The sequence below is a fragment of the Colletotrichum chrysophilum genome (assembly GCF_026319265.1).
Source record: "Colletotrichum chrysophilum strain AFK26 chromosome Unknown scaffold_81, whole genome shotgun sequence".
Lineage (NCBI taxonomy): Eukaryota > Fungi > Ascomycota > Sordariomycetes > Glomerellales > Glomerellaceae > Colletotrichum > Colletotrichum chrysophilum.
This window is the reverse complement of record NW_026517368.1, coordinates 65,237-88,548: the sequence shown is the minus strand read 5'-3', so window position 1 is coordinate 88,548 and position 23,312 is coordinate 65,237. Positions and strand designations below refer to the sequence as shown.

The 23,312-nt window shown below is 51.6% G+C and overlaps 7 protein-coding genes across 7 annotated transcripts; 4 read left to right on the top strand and 3 right to left on the bottom strand.

Annotated features, from left to right (window-relative positions):
- Window positions 1-4,759: 4,759 nt before the first annotated feature.
- COL26b_008892 (uncharacterized protein) lies at window positions 4,760-5,775 on the top strand (the record flags this gene model as incomplete). The annotated part of the gene is made up of 2 exons (XM_053181638.1): window positions 4,760-4,956; window positions 5,118-5,775. 2 exons carry the CDS (start codon window positions 4,760-4,762, stop codon window positions 5,773-5,775), a joined length of 855 nt encoding a protein of 284 aa, XP_053034396.1.
- A 2,849-nt stretch (window positions 5,776-8,624) lies between these two features.
- COL26b_008891 (uncharacterized protein) lies at window positions 8,625-9,269 on the top strand (the record flags this gene model as incomplete). Its single annotated transcript, XM_053181637.1, has 1 exon — window positions 8,625-9,269. One exon carries the CDS (start codon window positions 8,625-8,627, stop codon window positions 9,267-9,269), a length of 645 nt encoding a protein of 214 aa, XP_053034395.1.
- Window positions 9,270-12,318: 3,049 nt separating this feature from the next.
- On the bottom strand, window positions 12,319-13,260 carry COL26b_008890 (uncharacterized protein; the record flags this gene model as incomplete). Its single annotated transcript, XM_053181636.1, has 2 exons — window positions 12,319-13,101; window positions 13,171-13,260. The coding sequence occupies 2 exons, from the start codon at window positions 13,258-13,260 to the stop codon at window positions 12,319-12,321; spliced, it is 873 nt and encodes a 290-aa protein (XP_053034394.1).
- Window positions 13,261-13,711: 451 nt separating this feature from the next.
- Window positions 13,712-14,701, bottom strand: COL26b_008889 (uncharacterized protein; the record flags this gene model as incomplete). Its single annotated transcript, XM_053181635.1, has 1 exon — window positions 13,712-14,701. The coding sequence occupies one exon, from the start codon at window positions 14,699-14,701 to the stop codon at window positions 13,712-13,714; it is 990 nt and encodes a 329-aa protein (XP_053034393.1).
- Window positions 14,702-17,750: 3,049 nt separating this feature from the next.
- Window positions 17,751-19,357, top strand: COL26b_008888 (uncharacterized protein; the record flags this gene model as incomplete). The annotated part of the gene is made up of 2 exons (XM_053181634.1): window positions 17,751-17,892; window positions 17,952-19,357. 2 exons carry the CDS (start codon window positions 17,751-17,753, stop codon window positions 19,355-19,357), a joined length of 1,548 nt encoding a protein of 515 aa, XP_053034392.1.
- A 219-nt stretch (window positions 19,358-19,576) lies between these two features.
- Window positions 19,577-20,086, bottom strand: COL26b_008887 (uncharacterized protein; the record flags this gene model as incomplete). The annotated part of the gene is made up of 2 exons (XM_053181633.1): window positions 19,577-19,863; window positions 19,915-20,086. 2 exons carry the CDS (start codon window positions 20,084-20,086, stop codon window positions 19,577-19,579), a joined length of 459 nt encoding a protein of 152 aa, XP_053034391.1.
- Window positions 20,087-21,458: 1,372 nt separating this feature from the next.
- On the top strand, window positions 21,459-22,273 carry COL26b_008886 (uncharacterized protein; the record flags this gene model as incomplete). Its single annotated transcript, XM_053181632.1, has 3 exons — window positions 21,459-21,642; window positions 21,696-21,975; window positions 22,051-22,273. The coding sequence occupies 3 exons, from the start codon at window positions 21,459-21,461 to the stop codon at window positions 22,271-22,273; spliced, it is 687 nt and encodes a 228-aa protein (XP_053034390.1).
- Between the last annotated feature and the right edge of the window lie 1,039 nt (window positions 22,274-23,312).

The following is a 23,312-nucleotide window of genomic DNA, read 5'->3' as shown; positions in this document are numbered from 1 at the left end:
GTTGATATACCAGGGTGATTGTTCGAACGTGAAGAAGCTGGATCAATGGCTCCACCTATTGATAAACCTTCTCGGTACAGGCATGCTGTCTGCCTCCAATTACTGCATGCAGTTGCAAGCAGCACCCACCCGCGCAAATGTAGATGCTGCACACGCCGCAAAGAAATGGTTGGATATTGGTATTCCCAGTCTGCGGAATCTTCGATACCTCAGCAATTGGAGACGGGCGTCATGGGCTCTTCTGGCATTGAGTTCCATCCCAGTGCATCTGATGTGAGTACACGTGGGATTGTGCGTTTAGCAACTGAGTCACTGCTGGCTGACATGCGATCAGATATAACTCGGCTGTTTTCCAATCTTTATCCTCACACAACTACACCGTTGCTGTTATCAAAGATTCGTTCCTAGCCAACAGCACCTGGAGTCTCACTACAGCAGAGGCTAATCGTGCAGGCGATTGGGGATGGAATGACACGCGAGTCAATCCAACTAATCTGGATTATGAACAGATCATCCGTGGGATGCAGCAAAACGCGTCGTCATACCAAGAGATGAATGTATCGGACTGCTTTGCCCTCTACGACGACTACTGGCAGCCTCAAGGCAACGTATTGGTGTTGGTCAAAAACCAGTCGGTACAAACACCGCCTGACGACAGCCTCCTAATGTATGTGTCAATTGTTCCCCGTTCTGACGATTGGGGAAAGAACATGTGGGCTCTGGGGAATGGCACTGGCCGTTTCATTGCTCAGTCGCCCCCAAAACCTGTCACCGTCTGGTATCTCGGACCAAAGCACTATGAGGTCGCCCGATGCCTGGTTCAACCTCCTAACGAGCTGCACACGAAATGCCGCTTTGAGTACTCGCCTCCCATCATGTTCACCATCTGCATAATGAATTTCATCAAAGCTTTTATCATGATATGCATTTGGTACTTGAGAAAGTGGCAAGATCAGAAGCAACATAGGAAGGCGAAGGAAGTCCTGTATACACTTGGCGATGCAATTGCATCTTTCATGAGGGACCCATGCGAACAAACGAAAGACCTAGGTCTTTCCACAAAAAGTGATTTCCTGACGACCAGGAAATGGAAGGATCGCCTCGTTAAGCAAACCCCAGTTATTCTGAAAGAGACTACCAATCGCGAGGCGAAAGAGTTCTCTCCGACGGCCAAACAGTGGAGGTCTGCTGCCAGTCTCAAGCGCTGGGTGATCCTTCTTTGCATGTGAGATTTCCCTTCACGAAAATTGCCCTGATTTCAATAACACTAAGATTTATACGCAGGTGCCTGTTGGTCATCGTCATTGCTGCCATTCTCCTCAGTATGTCTTTCGTCAGTCTTCGACACAGGAGGTTTGGAGTCAGCATTCCTGAACTTTGGGATCTTGGATTCGGAGCTCTCACACCCTACACTTATCTCGTCCTCAATCTTCCTCAAAGAGACCCTGTAGGGTTGATAACCAATGTTCTCTTGGCCAACCTTCCTCAGCTGGTGCTTTCCATCGTATACATCATGTACAATACCATGCTGAGCACGTTTCTCGTACAGAGAGAGTTTAGCCGGATGTACAATTACGAATTCAGAAAGCCACTGCGTGTCTCTGAGCCAGTTGGGATACAAAGTTCAAGCTATTTCGTCTCCCTTCCTTTGAGATATGGCATACCTCTCTACGCTAGCTCAGGGGTGATCCACTGGTTGATCTCGCAGAGTCTATTTTTAGCACGAATACGGGCTATCTCGGCGGATGGTAGTGACGATGAGGCCAATTCTTTCTCTACTTGCGGCTATAGTCCAATTGCAGTTTTTATTGGTGAGCTTGGGGTTTCTGTTGAAAACTTTCATGGTCTAACACGGACTGCAGCGATGTTGGCGGGGCTCGTGATCATTGTTTTCATCGTGGCCATCGGTTTTCGTCGTTACGACGGAACAATGCGAATGGTCTCGACAAACAGTCTAGCAATCAGTGCGGCATGCCATGTGTTGGAAGAGGATCGTGCAAGCGGATATCTTCTACCAGTTCAATGGGGGGCTATCCAGATGACAGGAGGGGAGGGGAAGTGCGCATTCACCACAGCCGCGGCAGACACAGTCAAAGTCCCACAACAAGGATTGAGATACAAGTGAGGACGCAAGATTGAGACATCTTTACTATCATCGGTCCGTAAGCAATATCAATGGCTTGGCAAAGCTTGAGTTGCAGATGATGCCGGGTGCCGGTCGGCATTTTTGAGGAGGCGAATCCAACATCCGCAAATGGGCGCACCCTGCAACTTACCAGTCTGGACCACACGTGCAGGGATCATGAAGCTTATATGCGATAGACTCAATTAGAACTTCGGTGCCGCGTGAATGAGTCATCAGATACTGTAGCCGAAGTAGATGAGCAGAGTCAAATTTATGCACGCGAGAGAGTCGTGGGTTTCGGCACATGTTTCTGAAGGGGAGCCAGCATTCGCATAATTCTGAAGCTCAATATTTTCATCAGCCTCAAGCAAGCATTTCTCAGTTTGAGCCCCTGTGTCCATGCAACTTATTCTGGGGTTTTGAGTCTCCGCCAAAGAGTAGCATTCTGGGGTGAGTTTTCTAATCCACAAGTTGTAGGTTTGTGGCTTAATCTGACTGCGCCTTTCCTGTCATTACCTAATATTGAGAGGCTGATGTTGATGTTTTTGTACGATGTGTAATCAACTTCATCAGATGAACTCAAATCAAATACGAACATGACACTAGGTAGCGAAAGTGACAAGCGCGATGTATCAATTATTCTGATCTTGACTGGTCTGTGCCCTCACAGCGATTTTCTCATTCAGCTAGTTGGGGCCCCTGGTGTTGCTTGCTCATCCATGGACAGTCAGCGTAGTAAGATACTTGTGACGGCGGAACAAATAGCTCGGTGAGCCTTCATACTGCATGAACGCCTTAGGAGTATTCGCGTCTATCAAGACGTTATCTCTCGACGTCGTCCCCGCAATGCCTTTGACTAAAGACGCATGCGACGCTCAGCTGGTCTCGCCAAATCCACCCCAATATCGTGGGGCAAAGTCTTTCCATCGATGGCTTGAACCTACTTTTCTCCTGCCCCAATGCTACTGAACTTGGAGTGCAGAGGACGCATGCCAAGCATCCAACATTAAACCGGCCGCTCTAGAAGCATGACTGATGCGTACATTTGATGACGGCTTGATGTCGCTTTCGCTTTCTGCTACATACCTATGCATACGCCGCTGATTCGGCACAATGCTTTTCGGATTTCTCTACATGTCATTCATAGTGGCTCTGTTCGTGACCGGTATTCACCGAGGATGCCGCCTAATCAGTGGCCCATTACTCTACTGGCAAGCTCATCATGCCAGCCTTTGCGCAGAAGTATCAGCACTTCCATGATCCATCGTACATCAGAGTTGAGAAGTCGTGCAGTAGTTCTCGGATTTACGAGTCAACTCTATCCCATTCCCGCCAGAAAGCATCCGCCACGTTGAGCTCTGTTGAAACCTGAAACAACCGAAGAAAAATCCTTCAGGATTTCTTAAAGCCCAATTTCACTTACAAAAGAATGATTTCCCGAAGATGCCGCCTGCTTTCACTTAGTAATCCATGCTGGTGGTTGTTGGATGCCTGTCCCCTGACTTCGGAAAGTTTACCCTAGTGATCGACCGGGAGATGTGTAAGCTAAGAATAGAGTTGGTCCAAGCATTTCGGCCAAGAACGACAGTCGTGTTCGTGAACCAGCTTGCTTCCCAGTACATGGCCGATGACCTTGACCGGGAAATCCTTCCCCATGCGATGATGAAGATCGCATAAGTCGTCAAATCACACCTAAATGTACAGCAATTGTGGAATGGTATCGGTCTATTACGAAAATGAGCTCCAAATGATCCGATTGCGCCAAGCCAGCTACCAAGGGTTATTATCAAAAGCCAATTTCAGAGAGAATATGAAGACCAAAGGAGGGGTAAATCAGGCGATCTTTCCAGGTTGTTTCTTTCTTTCTTTCTGTTTTGACAGTTTGAAAGTTACAATCGCTCAAACGTTGAGAATATGCATAATCTCAAAATCCTTCGATCACTTGGGCAAGTCATCATTGCCAGTGTTTCCATACAGTATTCACGTCAGGGAACATCTTCAGTACGTGCATCCTAAGGATTATCTGACCAGTTCAGTTGTGATGTTCATCCTTATCAAACATGAATCCTCGGGTGTCTCATTCCTACATCTGTCATCTATCAAGAACGTGCAGTCCATACACAGAGGGATTTAGGGGGAATAGATCGGATGACCTAAACTTCAGGCGGCTCTGCTTGGCTATGCAAACACACATCCTCTTTTTTCGGATCATCGATTGCTTCGCCATGGATGATTTAAACTTCAAAGATCATCGCTTGTTGTGGACGGTACCCTGAACCTAGCCAACCCTGGCGTGGAATCTAGAATTCCAACCTGACTTGTGTTCATGGATATTGATGAATGATGATCGAGACTTTGGGGCTGTGGATGTAAGCAATTAGTCAAACCTCAACTCAGAGGGGTTGGGTGAATATCCAGCGGCCAACGCGGATACGGACAGTAAGAGTACCTTCAGCTATACAATCATGATCATCTACGTGTGAAAAGTTTCAAGTATAAGTACTCTGCGAAGATCCGCCCAATCCACCATCCTTTTCTTCTTCATCTCATCCAGCATCGTCTTGGATTCGATTGAGCAGTGCATCTCTCCGTCAACACATTTCAAATTTTGCTTATTCTTTTCACCTCCTCACTATGCATATCCCGTCTTTCCGTCAGGCTGCCACCGTTGGCATGGCCGTCTATGCCATCGCCGCTATCGCTGCTCCAGTTGCTGAGCCTGAGCCTATTGATGCAGCTGAACTTACGGAGGTGAGCAAACCAATTCGGCTTACGGCTCTGGAGATCTTCTTTGCTGACAACCAGGCGATTAGCGTGCCCCCGAAGCAGCTGTAAGTGAATAATCTGATTATTTGTCTCTATATTCCATTCCTTGGTGAGCATTATTCGCTGACCTCTTTTCTCATCACCAGCCCAATGGAGACGTGTTCTCTGTAGGTTTCTACTCGTCTAGAAAAAGGTTCACCAGTACTGACGAATAGAAGACTCTCAGTGATGCTGTCGTCGCACGCAACGAAGCTAGCATGAACGACGATTTGGAGGCACGCGACAACAAGAAAAACGATAACAAGAATGATCGCGATCGAGATGGATATCGTAACTGCAGGAGAGGTGGCAGAGGAGGCAGAGACAAAGATTGCAACGGATACGGCGGATATGGCGATGACGATGACTACAACTCCTACGGCAACGGGCATGGAGGCCAAGGTGGATACAACGGTGGATATGGAGACAACGGGTATGGTGGTCGTGGCAAGGGACACGGCCAGCAGAAGAACGACAATAAGGACGATCAGCAGAACGGAAAAGATCTCGGCAAGCGTGGAGATGAGGGAGATTATGGCCAGGAGGGAGGAGAAGGAGGATATGGTAACAAGGGTGGCGGTTACGGGAAGGGTGGTGGCTATGGAGGTGGCTATGGGGGCAAGGGAGGCGGTTACGGCGGCGGCGGTTATGGAGGTAAGGGAGGTGGTTACGGCGGCGGCGGCTACGGTCACGGAGGAGGATATGGTGGTGGTGGCTATGGCCATGGAGGAGGATATGGCGGGGGATATGGTGGAGGCTACAAGAAGGGCCCGAAGAAGGGCCCCTGGCGCCGCGATGTCGAGAATTTTGGTGGTCCCGACCCCTGGGATTTCTACGACAACTGAACACCATTTCGAAGTCCTCATCAAACGGATGGTAAGAAGCTTCTGGATAGGTCGCAGATTAGTTTTCTTTTGGTCGGTTTTTCTATCTGCTACGGAGGAAATTTGGCAAAAACATCTCGGGTTTAGATTCTCTGTACATAGTTGAATGTCAATCTTGATTACTTCTTCAAAATCTTGATTACTTCTTAAAATACCTCCAAGGCGATAAAAAACAGATTATACAAGCTTGATTCTCCAGCCAGGTTCCCATCATGCGGAAGTTACCAAATAAATTGCCTCAAATCGTGCTCAACGAGCCAAGTATGCTGCATTGCTCATTAGAGTCAAAGTCATAGGCTACCCTAGTTTGTTCATCCTGCATATGTAGAATTTGTCGACCCTGATTAGTGAATTCTGGCCAGTAAGCTACACTGGTTGAGAGGTTTGCGGGATTGGGATCAAGATTGATGGTGAATGCTGCAACGTATTCTCGCAAAGCATAAGCGAGTGTAGCAATTCCGCCAAACGACGTAGTGCCAAGAGTAGAAGCTCCATCAACTGTGTCAGATGGTTTTAGTAGTGCGCGCAGGACTATCAGGAAGGAGAGAACTCACAGCTAATGTCCTTGGACCACAAGTATGATGCCGTGGCCCCATGGAGTTGCGTGCCAGCCTCAAATACCATTTTGAAGGCTTTCTGTCCAGTGTCTATGGAAGCTTGAACGATTGTGGTTGACGGACAGTCGACCACTGAGGCCCCAAATATAGCTTGTCTCTGAACATAAGGCGCGGAGACATCGAAGCCCCCTGTCAAAGCCTTCAACCAGCCAGCTGATTTGATCAGGGATCCATTGTACACACTTGTGGGATACAGGTCTACAACCTTTTCAGTGACTGAGTGAGGAATAGCTTGCCACATGGCCTTGAGATCAGCAAAGAGCTGTTCGTGTGTCGATAGACTGACAGAAGTGAAGTACGGTCCCTCACACATGTCGCGGTCGACAAGCACAGGTACCTTGGTAAAATTCCCTGCCTTGAACTGTCGAGCTGGCAAGTCCATTACAGCGTCGTTGTCAATTGTCGGGCCGTAGTAAAACAGGCCATAAACTGTCTCCGCTTCATTGAGAGCAGTCTTCCAAGCTCGCCAAGCTGCGTTGTTCAGAGCCGCCGCTGAGAGTCCATGGAGACAGCTGAGGCTGGCACAGGAGCTGGATTCGAGGACCCGCTGATACTGCTTGCTCACCCAAGTGCGGTTGTACATTGGAGACCACCAAGCATACTCGGGGATAGCCGCACGAAATGGGGGAGCCTGTCGGCCACCGTGCAGCAACATTTGCATGCTGACAGAGCCGCCGCCAGCACTACCACCCATGATCGTGACCTTGTCTGGGTCACCACCAAAATAGTGGATGTTGCGTTGAATCCAGTTGAGAGCTTCGCGCTGGTCAAGGAGGCCAGCGTTTGCAACACCTGAAGCCTGGATTTCGTCTCCAGCAAGGAAGCCGAAAACGCCTAGGCGATACTGGATAGCAACAAATATAATCTGCCCTTGAGCCTGATGGACGAAAGCATCCCCTTCGACAGGTACACCTGCAACATATCCTATGGTTTCGTCAGTTCAATTTCAATATAGTAATTTAATAACACTACGATTGGGAGAAATCTCACCTCCGCCATGAATATTCACAAGAACAGGTAGTCTGGTGGAAGCAGGCTGTGAAGGAACCAGAACGTTCAACAGAAGACAATCTTCCGACTCGTACGACGCAGTGTTGTTGGGTGCAGTTGATCCAGAAATCCAAGGGGAGTTATCAATAGCGATGCACCGAGGCCCGGATACGGTGGCATCGATAATGGGCTTTTGTGCAGGCCAAGGCTTGGAATCGACAGGCTCAGGCTTGCGCCAGCGTTGCTCTGCTGTAGGCGGCAATGCATACCGGATGCCGAAAAAAGCGTTGATACTTGAAGCATTTCAGCCACGTCTATTTAGAGAGCTGGGGAAAATAGCCATACCCTGATGTGGTGTTACCAAGACCGATGTAACGGGCATAGCCCAGATCAACCTGCGGAGATTTTGGGGAGCCTTTTGATGACTTGACATGACATAAAGCCACGGTGAAACTTAAGAAAAGAGTCGAGAACCTCATTTTTGGTTTGAAAGAGTGGCAGCTAAAGAAGCAGTGAATGGACAGAACGCTTTTTCACTAAACACTTGTATTAAGGATAGCGATATTTAGTGAGAAGTATCTTAGTAAAAATGGCAGAAAAGGGAGAAACCGACGAAATAAAAGCATATGTAGGGTTTCGAAGTGCTAAAGCTGCGGAAATGGGGTTCCACGAAGATGTCTTCACCGAATACGAATCCGCGTTTACGCGGAGGCCAAAGTAAATTCAACGAGATTGGTGTTATGCATAGCGTTATGGGGTTTGTATGTTACTCCGCATTATCTCGCTCTACTACGCATTTTGTGTCGTGAATGTCAGTGAGAGGTTGCGATGTATAAAGACTAAAGAAGAGGATCTCATGCCTATCGTCTTTTATCTCGGATTAGAATTTGCCCAATGACAATAATTGCTTCTGACCATGTAACTTTGCATCAATATGTAGAACTCGTCTCCGCCTACAGAAAGGCAGAACAAACATCTGGAACCCTGATTGGAAGGCAACACTGCGCCCCCAGCCGTGGCGCAAAAGGTCTCTGCAACCTGCATGCTAAATTCCGGGCCAACCCACAACCTTGATGCGCATATGTCCATGTTTAAATGAAAAGCCCACTTAACTTCAATTTTCAGGTTTGCCGGGAAAGAACTTGCAAACGCCATCCACCATTATCTCTGCTCACCTTCAGACCGCTGACTTTCACCGACAGAATGGTCCAAAGCCAACATATAGCATATCCTCCAAACCCTCCTATCTTGAAGCACGAACCGCCGAGCGGTCAAACGCCGGTATATAGATACTGCCAGAGAAAGTGGGAATCTTCATTGGACGAGCATCTCGTCGTCCACGATATCCTCCAGAGTTGCTGGAACTGCATCAAGTTCACCGCGTTGACTCGCAAACGACTGGACTTTTGGACATGGCTGGGATCGGCTATGCAAGTCTTTGAAAGAGTTGATTTGCGCGTGGTGGATTTTATGCGAGAGATGGACCCGGTGTACGATGCCGAACACGACGCTGAGGTCCGCCAGCTCAGGAAAACAATGCGCCAACGCTGGCCTGTCATCGAAAAGCACTTTGCCTGGATCTTTGGCTTCACTGTCGACGGCGTCCAACTCAGTGAGCTGCAGCCCGTGGCGGAACAACACTCGTATACCATCACGAATACCCAACCGAACGCAATGGCCTCCAGGATGGCAGATGTGCGTACTTCTGTGGCTGCTCCGCCGTTCAGCAGGGATGAGTCCTTGAGAAGGGAACTGGACGAGTTTGCGCTCATCATGGAGAAGAATCTGACGGATGCTGGTGCCCGAGCTGAGATTGCATCGTTTCCAAACATCAATCGTGGGTTCTAGATCATGGTACGTGACCCAGGTACCCTCCTACCACCCTGGTGCCTGACGTGGGCCCCAGGATGTCGGCCTATGTGTACGTCTTGTACGAAGTTGGGGAAGAAGTGCGTGCTTTTCACATCTCGGAAGTCTCCGATAACGGTATCGAAGAGGACATAGCGATACAACAATGAAAATATGCACTATGGCCGATAGAAGTTCAATGGAAAAAACTCAGGAGGCACAGCGATGGAGGCAGATCATACATCAAGGAGTCATCGTTAAATCGCTCAGACTATGTGGCAGGCTCTCCTAGCATGCTAGCATTAGTGTCTGAAGATATTGAGCATGGACGCTCTGGACGATTCAGCTTACTTATGCGACGAGAATTTCCTCACATTCTTGTGATAGCTTGACTTCAACATTCTTCCTACGCCACCCCTTTCCACAACTGGCACTCCATTCAGACTCAATTTGTCCTGTCGGTGAATCAGCATGACGTTGACCACCTCCCATGGACTCATGAATCTAGGGGCGCTTGTGGAGAGCTCTTCGCTTGAGAAGCAGTAAGCATCGGAAAGGAGTGCAAATTCGTACTCGTCCGAGAGCCTTTGCCGATGGTCTTGTGGCATCAAGATGCTTCCCAGCCATGGCTCTGGATCTCCACCTTCGGCCTGAACCACACCTGTAATACCAAAACGGACGGGGTGTGGGCCATCCACTTCCGGCAACGCTGGGGGCCTAAGAGCACCACTCTTGTCGTGAAGAGTAAGCTTGAATTTTCCAGTGCGTGTGCGTACTCGAAGATGACATCCGGGTGTATCGTCTTCATTGATCTCAGCACATGCTCCCAGACTCGATGGGCGAACTCTGTCCGATGGCTCGTCCAACGAAGGGAATCCGTTCCAGTCCCCAGGGTCGTCAAACCTGACAGCTCCAGTCCAACCGGCCCAAGCCCAGGTCGGGTATACTGGTGTTGTAGTGTTCCAACGGTAGACTCGCCTGAGTTCCTGGCGAGGCTGCCATAAAAGGGATTGAAGAAGCATGTCACCTGTCCACATCCCCCATATGAAGACATCGCCGTATACGTTGCGAAGAACGTTGAGAATACCCTCGAAACCATTGACTCGGTCATATGCGTGACTCATATGTCTTGAGGTATACTCTGTCACCATGCGGTAGTAATACTCTTCCGAAATACCGAGCCGATATTGACTCCGTGGTGTTAATGTCGGGGGTTCCTCTCCCCTTGAAAGCATGATGTCTTGTTGTGAAGCACTCTGAATCACTCCTGGCTTGAGCATGTTGAAGTCCTCGGTGCAAGTCATTTGGCCGCATTGAAAGTAGACTGTATCTCTGGTGAAGACGAGCAACCTCCGCGAAAGAAGACGTTCCTGGTATGTCCATCCTCGAGGGTTCCAGTACATCTGTTGGACACCATCTTCGAAATCGGGCATCAGTGCAAGCAGGAGAAGGTCGTCCGAGTACCTCGCGGTATTCTGGATTTTGCTACGACTGACTCCACACACCCCCGCCAGTCTGGCGTTTGCATCCGTGCCGCTTGCTGCAGTGACCGTAACAGATGCTCTGCTGTAGACGACATCCATGAGTCGAAGTTGGACTGCTTTGTCGTCTTCGTCGCCTCTTTGAATGATGCAAATTGAGTCTGTCCAGAGGTAGCGGTAACCCAACAGTTTTGTCAATTTCATGGCGTCTTGAATTGTCTTCGGAAACTTTCCTTCATACTCCGTGAGTGAGCCAGGCTTCATGAGGTTAAGATAGTTATCCATCCCAAGCGTGAAGACTTCGACAGTGCCCCAAACGTAACTCAAGGCCACAAACTCCGGTGGGGTAGACGTTTCGATGAGACAATTTGTTTCAAGATCCAGCAGCTGGATGAAGGGTTCAACATCGGCATCTTGCCACCGACGGTTGTGCGATTCGGGGTTTTGGGGCCAGCACACGACATGATGGCTGTCCTGGCAGGTCTGAAGCCACGCTCGGAGGAGATCAATGTCAATGAAACTCTCATCCACCGTTCGCCCTTGAAACATGTTGTCTTGGCCATTGACTGCCATCGGGACGATGTCAAATGGGTCGAAGCGCGATCCTCAGCCGAAGTGTCGTCATCGTGGTGACGGCCTGGGTCAGGGGATCAAACTCCTCGAAAACCACGTCGGGAACCCAGCACCCCAAGACCTCGACCTCACGCGAGAACGCGTCCGTCGAGACGGAGTTGGCAACCAGTTTGCAGAATACGCAATAATCGCCTCGTTGGATGACCTCTCGGAGCGTTCCGAAGTGCCAATCAGGCGGCAGGTTGTCCATCTGATTCCGTGCCGCGAAGTCTGATGGTTTGAGGTTCATGATGCGGTGTCTGGAGCAAAGATGCGATGTCGGATCTTCAGGCGGTATGTCAATGTCTCGATCCCATGCGCGAGAACCCCCCCCTCGGTCTTCAGGCTGGCCATCGCCGGTCGGACCACCTAACGGTATCACCATATTGTTGGGAGAGAATGAGGACTGTGGTGGATATTTTTGCAAGATGGCCCTGAGATGTGGCGTTGGTGGTGACGAAAATGAAGTGTCAGACGCGTTTGTGAAGTTGCAGGCGATAGCGGCGATCCTTTGGTTGGTGGCGCCGGCGTTAGTAGGGCCAGCGCATACCTACATCACGGGTTCGCCAGGTTGTTAGGCGCGGATTGAGATCGTGAGACAAGGCACTCCAACATAGAGGCCCGATGAATGAAATCCCCTGACTTTATCTGCATTGCTGACCATAAAGGTCAAAATTGAAGGTTTGGTGTGAACCAATCATTCGCTGTTCCCTCAGACGGCATGCGCTATTGAATCCCTGGTCTCGCTGGAACGGATGGGCTCGCTGTTCTCGTTGCGCCATCATTGTGTATTCAGAGCTTGAAAGAATCGGATATCAGCATCCCCGAATAAATAAATCGACAGGAAAATGTCCATTGGCTTGATTCCTTATCATCTTTGATCACTGACGAGCTGACGAACGGGTTAACTCGAAGTATCCTTCGCTAGTCCCTCCGCCAGCGCCGCAGCAACATCATCAACGGTCACCCCTTGTCCTCTTCCCAACCTTCTCGGCACCCAACACAGCATCATCCGCCAAAGCCTGGTAAAGCTCAGCCATGGCTCTGAAGATGTCGGCCTTATTCTGGAAGCCACCCTCATCACGATGAGTATCCGAGATCTCCTCCATCTCGCGCACCCAACGGTAGGACTTTGGCGGCACCAAAGGAATAGACTTCTCGGCAAAATCAAGCAGTCCAGGCGCGGCCTCCTTCATCTCTTTCCGCAGCTCATCGACAACACCTAGTTCTGAAGCGGTCGTGAAGGCCTGGATCCCGAGGCCCATGGAGCCCTTCGTCGTGGTCGCGAAGCACATCTTCAATCCGCTGGCTGCGCCGACATCTGGGGAGATGTGGCGCATGTTCAGAGTCTGGGCGAGCTCGGGGCACGCATCATTGAGAGCGTGCTTGCCGGAGGTTGGCATGCTTGGGACGTACCATGCGCCGCTGGGATCTTTGAGCTTTGGCGGGCCGCCGATGATGCATCCGTCGACGAAGCGGACAGGGCTCTTGGCCTCTTCGAACATGCCTGCGATCTGCTTGCATGTAGCGGGCGATACGGCGTTGAGATCGGTGAAATACAACGGCGTCTCAAGCTTTGCTCCCAGTGAAGCCTTGAGGATGCGCTGGGCGATGCTCATGGCATCCCTCGGCGGCGCGACAGAGAAGATGAAGGGTCGCGACTGCACCAGGTGGAGGTCAGACGTCAGGACCTCGACATTGGCGCTTCGGGCCCTGTCAATCGTTGCTTGACTGCCAAGCTATTAGATCTCATGTTCAATTGTCTATGAATTGAGAGCATGTCTTCTTCCTTCGCCATTTGTGGCTACCGAGGAACCCCTCGAGACCAGCAGTTTGGCGATGTCCATGCCCATGTCTCCGATGGAGAGGATGCCGATCTTCGGCAGGGAGAGTGCCATGGCGGGCAATGCGGCCGTGGACGACGTTCAATAATGCTGGCCTGGAAGAATTCTTGATTTTTTTCCCCAAGAAACCTGCAAGTATTCACACGCAAGCGTCCGGCTCCTATGATCCTGAGATTGAGGTCGGGGAGAAGAGTTGCGGCACGATCGTGGCTTTCGCCGATCCGCGACCGGTCGCTCGGATGACGTTACCGAAATAACCCTGTCGTGCAGTCGATGACAACCGTTTTGAAGAAAATCGCCAGTCAAACATAACATGCATCCCTATTAAGCCGAGGGTTCATCATAATTGACTCAATCTAAATCTTCTTATTGAAAAGGGTTGAAACCGAAGATCAATGGCCTCAAATTGACATCCCGGAGACAGAAGCCGAGTTCTCTTCAGGTGAACACCCATGGATGAGATTGCCGGATCTCATCCTCACCTACACACCATCCATCCAGATTCTCATTTTCCAGGTTCAAACTTCAATCTCAACAGATCTCTCACGTTCTTCCACGCAATCCCTTCCCACTGCTCGTCATCCACCAACCCACTCTTCTTCAACTTCTCCATAAACTCCCGCCCCATCCCGTTCGTAGAGAACGGGTAATCAACACTGAAAATGATCCGGTCCATCTTCGTCTCCTGAATCAAGCATGCCATCGGCGCCAGAGAAAACATTCCGCTCGTGGTAACCCATACATTGCCATCCCACACATCCCTCAGCCCCCTCTTCCGGTTCTCAGAAGGCGGCCACCGTCCCGAAGACCTGACGATCCGATCCATCATGAAGGGCAGCATCTCGCCCATATGCCCCAGGATGATCTTCAACTTCGGGAACCTGTCAAAGGTGCCTGCGGCGAAGAGGCGGAGGAAGTGCAGACTCGTCCGGGAGTGCCAGCCCCAGCCCCATGCGCTCAGCGCCTTGGCAATCTCAATGTCGTAGGGCCCCTCAAAGTTGACCTTCATCTCGTCCTCCGCGGCGAAGGTTGGGTGGATGTAGATCGGGACATCAAGCTCTTGCGCAGCTTCCCAGAGGGGGTAGAAGCGGGGCGTGTCGAAGAAGCTCCCGTCGTCTAGATGGTTCCCGGTGAGTGCGCCGACGAAGTCTAGCTCCTTTACGCAGCGCTTGAGCTCGACAGCTGCGGCGGCAGGATCCTCAAGTGGCAAGAGAGCAAATGCGGCGTAGTGATCTGGGTGTTGCTTGATCTTGGAGTACAGATCATCGTTGACGGCTTTGCAAGTGGGAGCATCTGGTGTAGCCGGTAGATGGGAGAGGACTGTCATCCCCACAGAGTCGTTTGCCATTGCCTCCAGCCTCGCCGGACCTAGATCGCCAAGTTTATCGATGACTGCGGTCCCGAAGTCCTTGACGCTGGGACGGTTATATCTACCCTTCTGCTCCGGGAGCAGGGGAGACAGGTAGTGCTCCTCGGTTGCAATAAGGTTCGCCATGTTGGGGGAATGAATTCGGAAAGTGTACGGGAGACTTAGACTTGTTCACTTCGCTTTGAAAATTTGATTTCGTGGCAGGCGGATGTTGAGGAATGAGACAGGCATAATACACCACATGCAGTCAGTGACGACATCGTTGGAGAGGCCCTACGGCGCCTACTAGTGCCCGAGCGCTTGAGCTGGTCGGTAGGAGGGTTCGTCCCATCTATCCAAACTCGGTGGCCGAAAGACGCCGAGCAATACAGCAGCTCTTTCATTGATCTGAATTGAGGTATCTGTAAATTCCACCTCACAGCGGTGTTCATCGAGGCCGATACGGCACCGAGCCCGCCGATACGGCCCACACAGCCGGCGCATGGTGGAATTTTCAGGCCGGCACCGAAGTATCAACAGCCTCCGCTCCGTGTTTGTACGGCCCCAACGGCGGATGAATGATTCACAATCTAGGTATCTCTACGAGACGTCCAGTATCCATCATGACCCGGCAAGTCGGCGAAATTCAAAACCTACAGAAGCTTCAGTGTCGGTCTGGCTCGACGTTTGGGTACTAAGGCTAGTCAAGACCAACCTAAGACCATGTCAAGGCTATGTCTTGGAGGGTATCCTTCACTGCGTTTTAACCCCTCCTCGATGCAACTTGATATCCCCTTGATTTCCCGATTTTTTTTTTTTCCATTTGGCCTTCACTGCATTCTAGACGCTTCCCAACGCAAGCTGTTGGCGCTCACTGATGCGACTTTGGCCTCTGTTCACTGAGGTGCAAATTGAACGCCCCCGTAGAGGCCAACAGCCCTGCGTGAAAGGTGATTGCATACGGTGAGGGAGCGACGCCAACCACACGCATGATGACCATAGCTAAATGCTAGCGCCTTTGCGCGAATTTCATTCACGATCCTTGGTGTTTTGAATGCGAAGAGAATGAGTGAGAGTCGTTTCGGGAGAACACAGAGAGTGATAAATGGGAGTCGCGCCTGTCTCCCTTATCGCCGGAAGTCAATTTCAACCCCCACTCCAGAGAGGGCAGTATGAAGTATCGTGTCTTGGACGGATCATCGATGAAATGGAAGATGGACTTGCGCTTGAGCAATCATGATTTGCAACTTTTGAAGGCGCCACAACACCTCGGACGCCATGGGCGAGAATTGACTCATCAAAATCTTCGGTCGGGACGCGGTACTGGCCAATGCGTCCGCGATTCATAGCCCGGCAATAACTGCCGGAGACTGGTACCGCGATCCGGAAGCAAACCACCGGAAGGCTACTGCAGGCGAGCCAGAATGGCGAGGTGGGAGACTGCCGGCTCAGGCACTCGCGAGTCGTAATGCCGAAGCGGAACCGGGGCTGTCGATGGCTTCATCTCCGAAAAAGTCAGCGGAAGCCGGCACGCAGGATCCGTGAGAGTTGCGGAATTGTTAATTGCGGCCACATGTCGGGCAGGGGACGGGGTTGCACTGGGGGCCGGCAAAAGACAGGCATCACCCCGCAGTGCTTTCAGCACATTGAAAGTCAAATATGCAAAGACCGCTTCATCAACCGAGAGGTGAGCTTGCGTTGCCCGGTTGAGATATACGCAGTACGATATCAGCTCATCCGACCTGGCGAACGACGAGAGCTTTACAAAAAACATCTCGTAGTTGATGTGTCTTGCTCATCTCAACGGCCCGCTCCGATCGCACGAAAACTCTGCGCCAGTCCCACTGTAAGACGTAAGAAAAACTAGGGGGAGAATTTTTCATCCTTGGTCTGGGATGTGGATGGGATGGGATGGGTGCTGAAGGGAGGCAAAAGCGCGGCCGTAATCCTCGCTAGGAATCCGCCGCGCCCATCACCAGACGTGGGCACTGGGAGCGCCGCCCAGGACGAGGGCCAAGGAAAGAAAATTTCAACCGCAGGCTGGTGAGTCGGTTTGTTGCCGCTCTCTCGGTCTAGCGCGGTCCGACAGTGACATGGCCGACTCAAGGCATCAAATGCGCCGTAGGGCTGACAATGACAGCCGGACAGCGACAATAACAACGACCAAAGGGCAGCAGCAACACCGCGATGAAATGTAACAGCAGCCGGGGGACGCCGTAGGGGGCCTGTAATAGACCACGTCCAAGTCGGAACTTGGCAGAGGAACGACAAGCTCATCTCATCGACATGAATGCAGGACGATGTTGCACGATGCCTGAAGTGGAAAGGATGGTATCAGAGAAGGCGTTCGAGAAAATTTCTACCCGTCAGTGGCTAGGAAAAAGCCTGGAGATGCCGTGATTTTGCAGGAATTGAACGGCCATGATTGGTTTGGCGGAGAAAAAATTGGGAGTGCCTCATGGGAAATAGAGGCTCGGGCCAAGCTCGGTGGGAACCGGGTGGCGCGACGCGGCGGTCGATTTTGCATGAAGCTTCGAGCCGCAGGAGGAGGCTCCAAAAGGCAAAGAGCAGCTAGACCAGCTCCGGCGTACATACGAATTTCAGTGCCGGTCGATCGGACAAACTGCGAGAGAGACGTGGCTCTTGCAGTTGCAGCTGAATGGCATGTCATTGCCCGCCCCCCTTCGTCCAACAGCTCGTGCTCCACGGTCCATTTCCTGGTCGAGAGGATGGCCCCTGGTGAAAACGCCGCTGTTACCCGTGGCCGGCCGACTCCCGAGTCGCATTACTAGGGCGTGATGGACCGCGAGGACTCGTGTGCTCCATCGGCCAACCCCTAACGAGGAAAGCGATGGGGGTCTCGAGCGAGGCCATTGTTCCCACCTCTCGAGATTTTTTGCCCACGGCCACCGTTACCGGTCGCGATGAGTCGACGCGTAGTGGAACCCGTTGAGTAAGAGAAGCCCGTATTATATTTAATCATGCCATGAGCGTCTGGTCGTAGCGGAACCTGTCTGTCCTCCCCCAGGTTTCCGTTTGCTCATGCGTCTGGTGGTTTCCGGAGAAGCGAATCAACAAGCTTCCCTCTTACCCCGATCTTGCTCACCTCTTTGCTCCTAGCTAGCCGCGGTCGACGAGACTGAGATTTCCATCTAGTCTGCGAACGTCCCGTGTAGCCACCGACCGACCAAACATCATGTTCAGCTCCAAGGAGAAGACGCCCCAGTCCACCGAGGGCGAGGTCACCCCCAACAATGTCTCCAAGGACGACTTGGAGACGGGGGAGACCGGTCTTCACCGCACCCTTAACGCTCGTCACCTCCAGTTCATCGCCATCGGTATGTGACTGATCGCATCCCATCCGGGGTCATGAGTTCCCTCTAACTCGCCATCGCAGGTGGCACCATCGGCACCGGTCTCTTCCTCGGTAGCGGCAAGGCCATCGCTACTGCCGGCCCCGTCGGTTGCCTGATCGCCTTCATCTTCATCGGCAGCATCGTCTACTCCGTCATGACGGCTTTGTGTGAGATGGCGACCTACATCCCCGTCCCCGGCGCCTTCACGTCGTATGCTTCCCGATTCATCGACCCCACCTTGGGCTTCGCCATGGGCTGGATGTACTGGTTCAGCTGGTCCATCACCTTCGCCCTCGAGTTGACCGCCGCTGGCGTCATCATTCAGTACTGGAACGACACCTTGAGCATCGCCATCTTCATCTCCATCTTCTGGGTCGTCTTCACCGCCCTCAACTTCATGCCCATCCGCATGTTTGGTGAGGTTGAAATGTGGTTCGCGAGCATCAAGGTTGTCACCATTGTCGGATTCATCATCTTCGCCATCTGCATCAACGCCGGTGTTGGTCAGCAGGGCTACCTCGGCTTCAAGTACTGGGTCGACCCTGGTCCATTCAACGCGTCCATTGTCGAGGGTTCCGTAGGCAAGTTTGTCGGCTTCTGGTCTGTCCTGATCACAGCCGGCTTCAGTTTCCAGGGATCCGAGCTGGTTGGTATCGGTGCTGGTGAGACCAAGGACCCCGAGAAGAGCGTGCCCAGTGCTGTCCGCTGGACTTTCTGGGGAATCTTCAGCCTCTTCGTCGCCACCATCTTCTTCGTGGGCATCCTTGTTCCCTCTGACAACCCGTCGCTGCTGCTCGACAGCCAGGATGCTTCTGCGTCCCCCTTGGTCATTGCTGCCAATTTGGCCGGCGTGAAGGTTCTCCCCGATATCATCAACGCCGTGCTCCTGACCGCTGTCCTCTCTGCTGCCAACTCAAACGTGTACTCTGGCTCCCGTATCCTGGTTTCGCTGGCCAACGAGAGGTGCGCTCCCCAGTGGATGACCTGGACCAACAAGTTTGGCACTCCGTACATGGCCGTCGCGACCACCTCTGCCGTTGGCCTGCTTGCGTACATGAACCTGTCTGAGAACGGTGGCGTCGTGTTTGACTGGCTTCTCAACATCACCGCCGTTGCTGGCTTCATCAGCTGGTCTTGCATCAACATCTGCCATATTCGTTTCATGGCCGCCTTCAAGGCGCAGAACATCCCCCGCAGCATCCTGCCGTACCGGGCACCCTTCCAGCCTTGGCTGTCGTGGTATGGCCTGTTCTTCAACGTCCTCATCATCCTGACCAACGGCTTCACTGTCTTCATGGAGTGGAGCACCAGTGACTTTTTCACTGCGTACATCAGCGTCCTCCTGTTCATTGTTTTGCTTGTCGGTCACAAGATCTTCAACCGCACGATGCCTCTGAAGGCACACGAAGCCGATGTGACGACTGGAACACTGCGTGCGCAATCTTAGTGGCAGATGCGTGGAGATGAGAGTGGAGTACAAAGGTAATCTGTAGTATTAGTAGATATAGCTGTAATGATGATACCCATGAGTTCAAACGGATTGTATAGTACGTGTATATCGTGTGTATGATATATGATACAGCGGAATAGCTCAACGTCGCATCGAAGAGGCCGTGGCAAATAGCTAGATGCTCTTGCGTATCTGACAACAGTCGACTCAACGAACTCAGGATATGACGGTGTACAGCCCGACAACACCTCCGAGACCTAGGGCGACACTGCGCCCCAGGTTGTATAGACCCCATTGGTCGACCAGGTATTTGGCACCCTCCTCTTCTTCTTGGGTCAGGCCAACAGCCATGATACCCATGTCCCTTGTTTCTTCGGCCTTCTGGAATAACTTCTTGTTGATGTTGCCCAAGAAGAACCTGGTCCACGGACCAATAGAGACACATAGAGCAGCGGCTGTTGCGAATGCCTTGGCCTTGCTGGGGAGCTGTCGGAACGCAAAGGCTAGGTAACAATAGCTCAAGACGCAAAGGAGGATCGGGGGTGGAAAGGCACGGCTGGTCCGCTTGTACATGTTGGTCCATTGTCGTAGCATGAGCGGGGTCGGGGACTCGAGGAGGCGGGGAATGACAAAGACCGAGAGGCCCAGGTTGAGGCCGGCGACGGCCGAGTTGAGGAAGACGGTCGACGCCTGGAGGTTGCGTAGGCTCGGTGATTGGGAAGACATGGTCGGCTGCTTTTCTGCGAATGAGCAGGAATCGCTGTCGAGACGGGAAGCTGTAGCGGTAACGGCGTCGATATCTGGGCAGCAGATGGTGCTGTCCGCTGGGGAAGAAAAACGAGATTGAGGAGGGGAAAGGAAGCTGACGAGAGAAGAGAAGGCGACAAGGATGCGAGGTCCGAGTTGAAGCATGGAATCTGGATGCTTGGAGCAGGAAGGTCCCGAACCGCTACTGCGCTGCACCGTGACTTGCAGCGCGGGACGCGGGACAGCGGGGGGCACCTGCTCAGTGGATCACCCCAGCGGGAGCGAACTTTCTCCACTGAAAAGCCCGGACTTCCTCTGGGAAGCGACGGCCCCACAGACGCCTGCCTGCTGCCTGTCTGCCTCCTTTATTCTTACCTTACTTCCTCCCGTCAACATCTAGGTCGGGTTCCATCATATCGCCGCTTGTCTCATCCTTCGAAAAGGACAAGTCAAGCGTTGGTCCAGACCCCCAAAGTATGTTTGAACTTGCATGTAGCGACTAAGGATCAGAGAAGGGACATCCACCTAATGGTAAAGCACCTACCGGGGGTTAAGAAGCTGCCATGGTACCTTACACCATGACGATGATTGCGAGGCCGATTCACTGCCTTATCTACGCAGTGCAATCATCACCAACCACATTGTGCTCGGGCACAAGGAAATGGGACTCCGTCTTGGCTTTTTGTAACATTGCGTGAAATATGCCATCAAATGGTCTGATAAGTGTGGGCTCTGCAGGTAAGAACATAAGCTACCCCAGTTCCAACAGTCTTTTCCCCAAGGGTCGCGATCTCTACTGGCGAATCCGATGCCGTGCTTGCTCTCGCCGGAGATGGCTCCGGGGGGGCGGTCAGCCCCGGTCCTTTGCACCCCGCAAACTGTGGATAAATAGCCCGTGTTGTTGGAGCGAAAATGGTGAACGATCTGCGGCGGTTTCCCACCTTTAGACGGGTGAATTATCCAACTTGGTCTAGAGATACGCTGAACAATCGCTGTTGGTCCGTAGACTTGCTTCCTGCTCACTGTTGCAATGCATTTACATACGGCTGTGAGGCGTGGAGTGATGCTTAATTGAGCAGCATGAGGAAATGGACGCAAAAACAGGTGGGATATTTACCAGTGGAATCTGTCTGTCTGTCCCATTGCCAGCACTGGACACCCATTTATCTCCATTCTCAAATCATATCACACCTTTTTTTCCAGTTCGGCTTAGCCTGTCGCTATCGTAATGGGAATCCTAGAGCCAACCTTGACTCCCTTCAACGGAAAGGTCATCACTGTCGCCGGCGCAAGTCGCGGGACCGGCTTGGCTACCGTAAAGTATCTCGTCCTTCGAGGGGCGACAGTTTCCATGTCGAGTTCCTCGCCCAAGGGAATTGATAAGGCGCGCGCAGAGGTCTTAGAGGAGTGCCCTGGAAGCGATGACCGAATCATGACAATGGCATGCGACATCACAAAGTATGAAGACGTTCAAGCGTGGATTGCGGAGACGATGAAGCGCTTCGGACGCATCGACGCCTGTGCCAATGTGTCTGGTAAATTTAAAGCCGCAATTTCACTCACGAAGGCTTACTGATGACTGCCATAGGCAAAGAGCAGAGGAAGCTCTTCCCCCTCACCGAGCTTCCTATCGAAGACTACAAGGAGATTATGGACGTTAATGTGAACGGTCTTTTCTATCTGCTGCGAGAACAGATGAAAGTCATCTCCGATGGCGGAAGTATCGTGAACGTGGGCAGTGTATGCAGCTCCTTCAGCTCACCGTACTATGGAGCATACATCGCATCCAAACATGGAGCCGCCGGTTTGACCAAGGCAGCTGCATTTGAGGGTGCTGCGAGAGGTATTCGTGTGAACTCTCTCAATCCGTAAGTCGGACTTTGTTCTTCATTTCTGGCAATCTCTCCGATTTTGTGGAATGGTTTCACCTTACAACTTTCTAGGGGCACAATCAACTCTGAAATGACTAGCACCCCGTTCGAACTTCCTGGCGGTGGTACCTTCACGCCAACTGCGCAAACGATTCCGCAACTGATCAAGAGAATGGCCGAACCAGAGGAGATCGCCGCCTCCATCTGTTTTCTGCTAGGGGACGAGAGCAAATTTGTCACAAGATCTGAATGGAGGGTTGATGGTGGCTGGCTGGAGGGAAGCTTGACTGGGTGAAAGCATTTACTGTTTAGGTAGTCATCGCAAAGGAAAGACATCCATAAATCGAGTATGAGATTCATTTCATTGTAGCTTTAGTAATAAAGGTTCGGGCCAGAGCTACATAATATTCGATGAGCTGACGGCTTCATATCACGGTACGTTAGCCACGCACAACTTGCACTTCAGGTTCCATATTTAGAAAGCATGCGGGCTTGGTCTAACAAGAACTTGCAATACTTAACCGTGTATTTGACTCTTAGTTCGGCTATAACTAAAGTAACGTTCATAATCTACAAGTTACAGCAGGTTGGTACGAATCACGAGATGGCGCGCGTCCTTGGCTCGGTCACTCTCCATCCCTGCATTGGATACTTTGTGATACAGACGACATCCAACCTGCTTCAACGCCTTTGTGTGAGCTTACACCTACGCTGTGCTCCATTCGAATCCTATATTCATCGTTCCTCTATCCCTTTGTTGCTAACCCCTTACAACTTGTTATCTGAGACTGAAAAAGCTCCTACCTATTCTTCGCGAAGTATGTGTAACTGCGGCGTATGCTCGTGTAACAGGATTCTGCAGAAGCGGTTTCATGACCACCCAGAGCAAGACTTTCACATAGTGAAGTGACAAAATTGCGGCAAAGTGCATCGAGAAGCGCTCATGGTCACAAAATATCGGTCATGGGATTCCTTCCGTCAAGCACGTCTTTAATGCACGAACAAGCCACTACTGACCTGAGACTCGTGATGGGATGTGTAGAGTAAGGGGTCAAGAGAGTTAGTTATTCCCTGCGGCTTCGCCTGGGGGAAGGTTATTATAAAAAGACGCTCCCAAACTCCGCTGCAGACTTCATCGTCCACAATTTACCGTGCCTGAATACTCGTGGCCATGTTGCGGCTATTGCTGATGCTTCTTGTCGGGGCTCTGCCCTTGGCCCATGCATTTCATGAGCAACGACTAAACCAGCCTGTTGCAAGATTCCAAAATCCCACCAGCCCGGCCAACCATTTCTGGAATACTACCACGCTTGTTCATGAACCAGTCCAGCCCA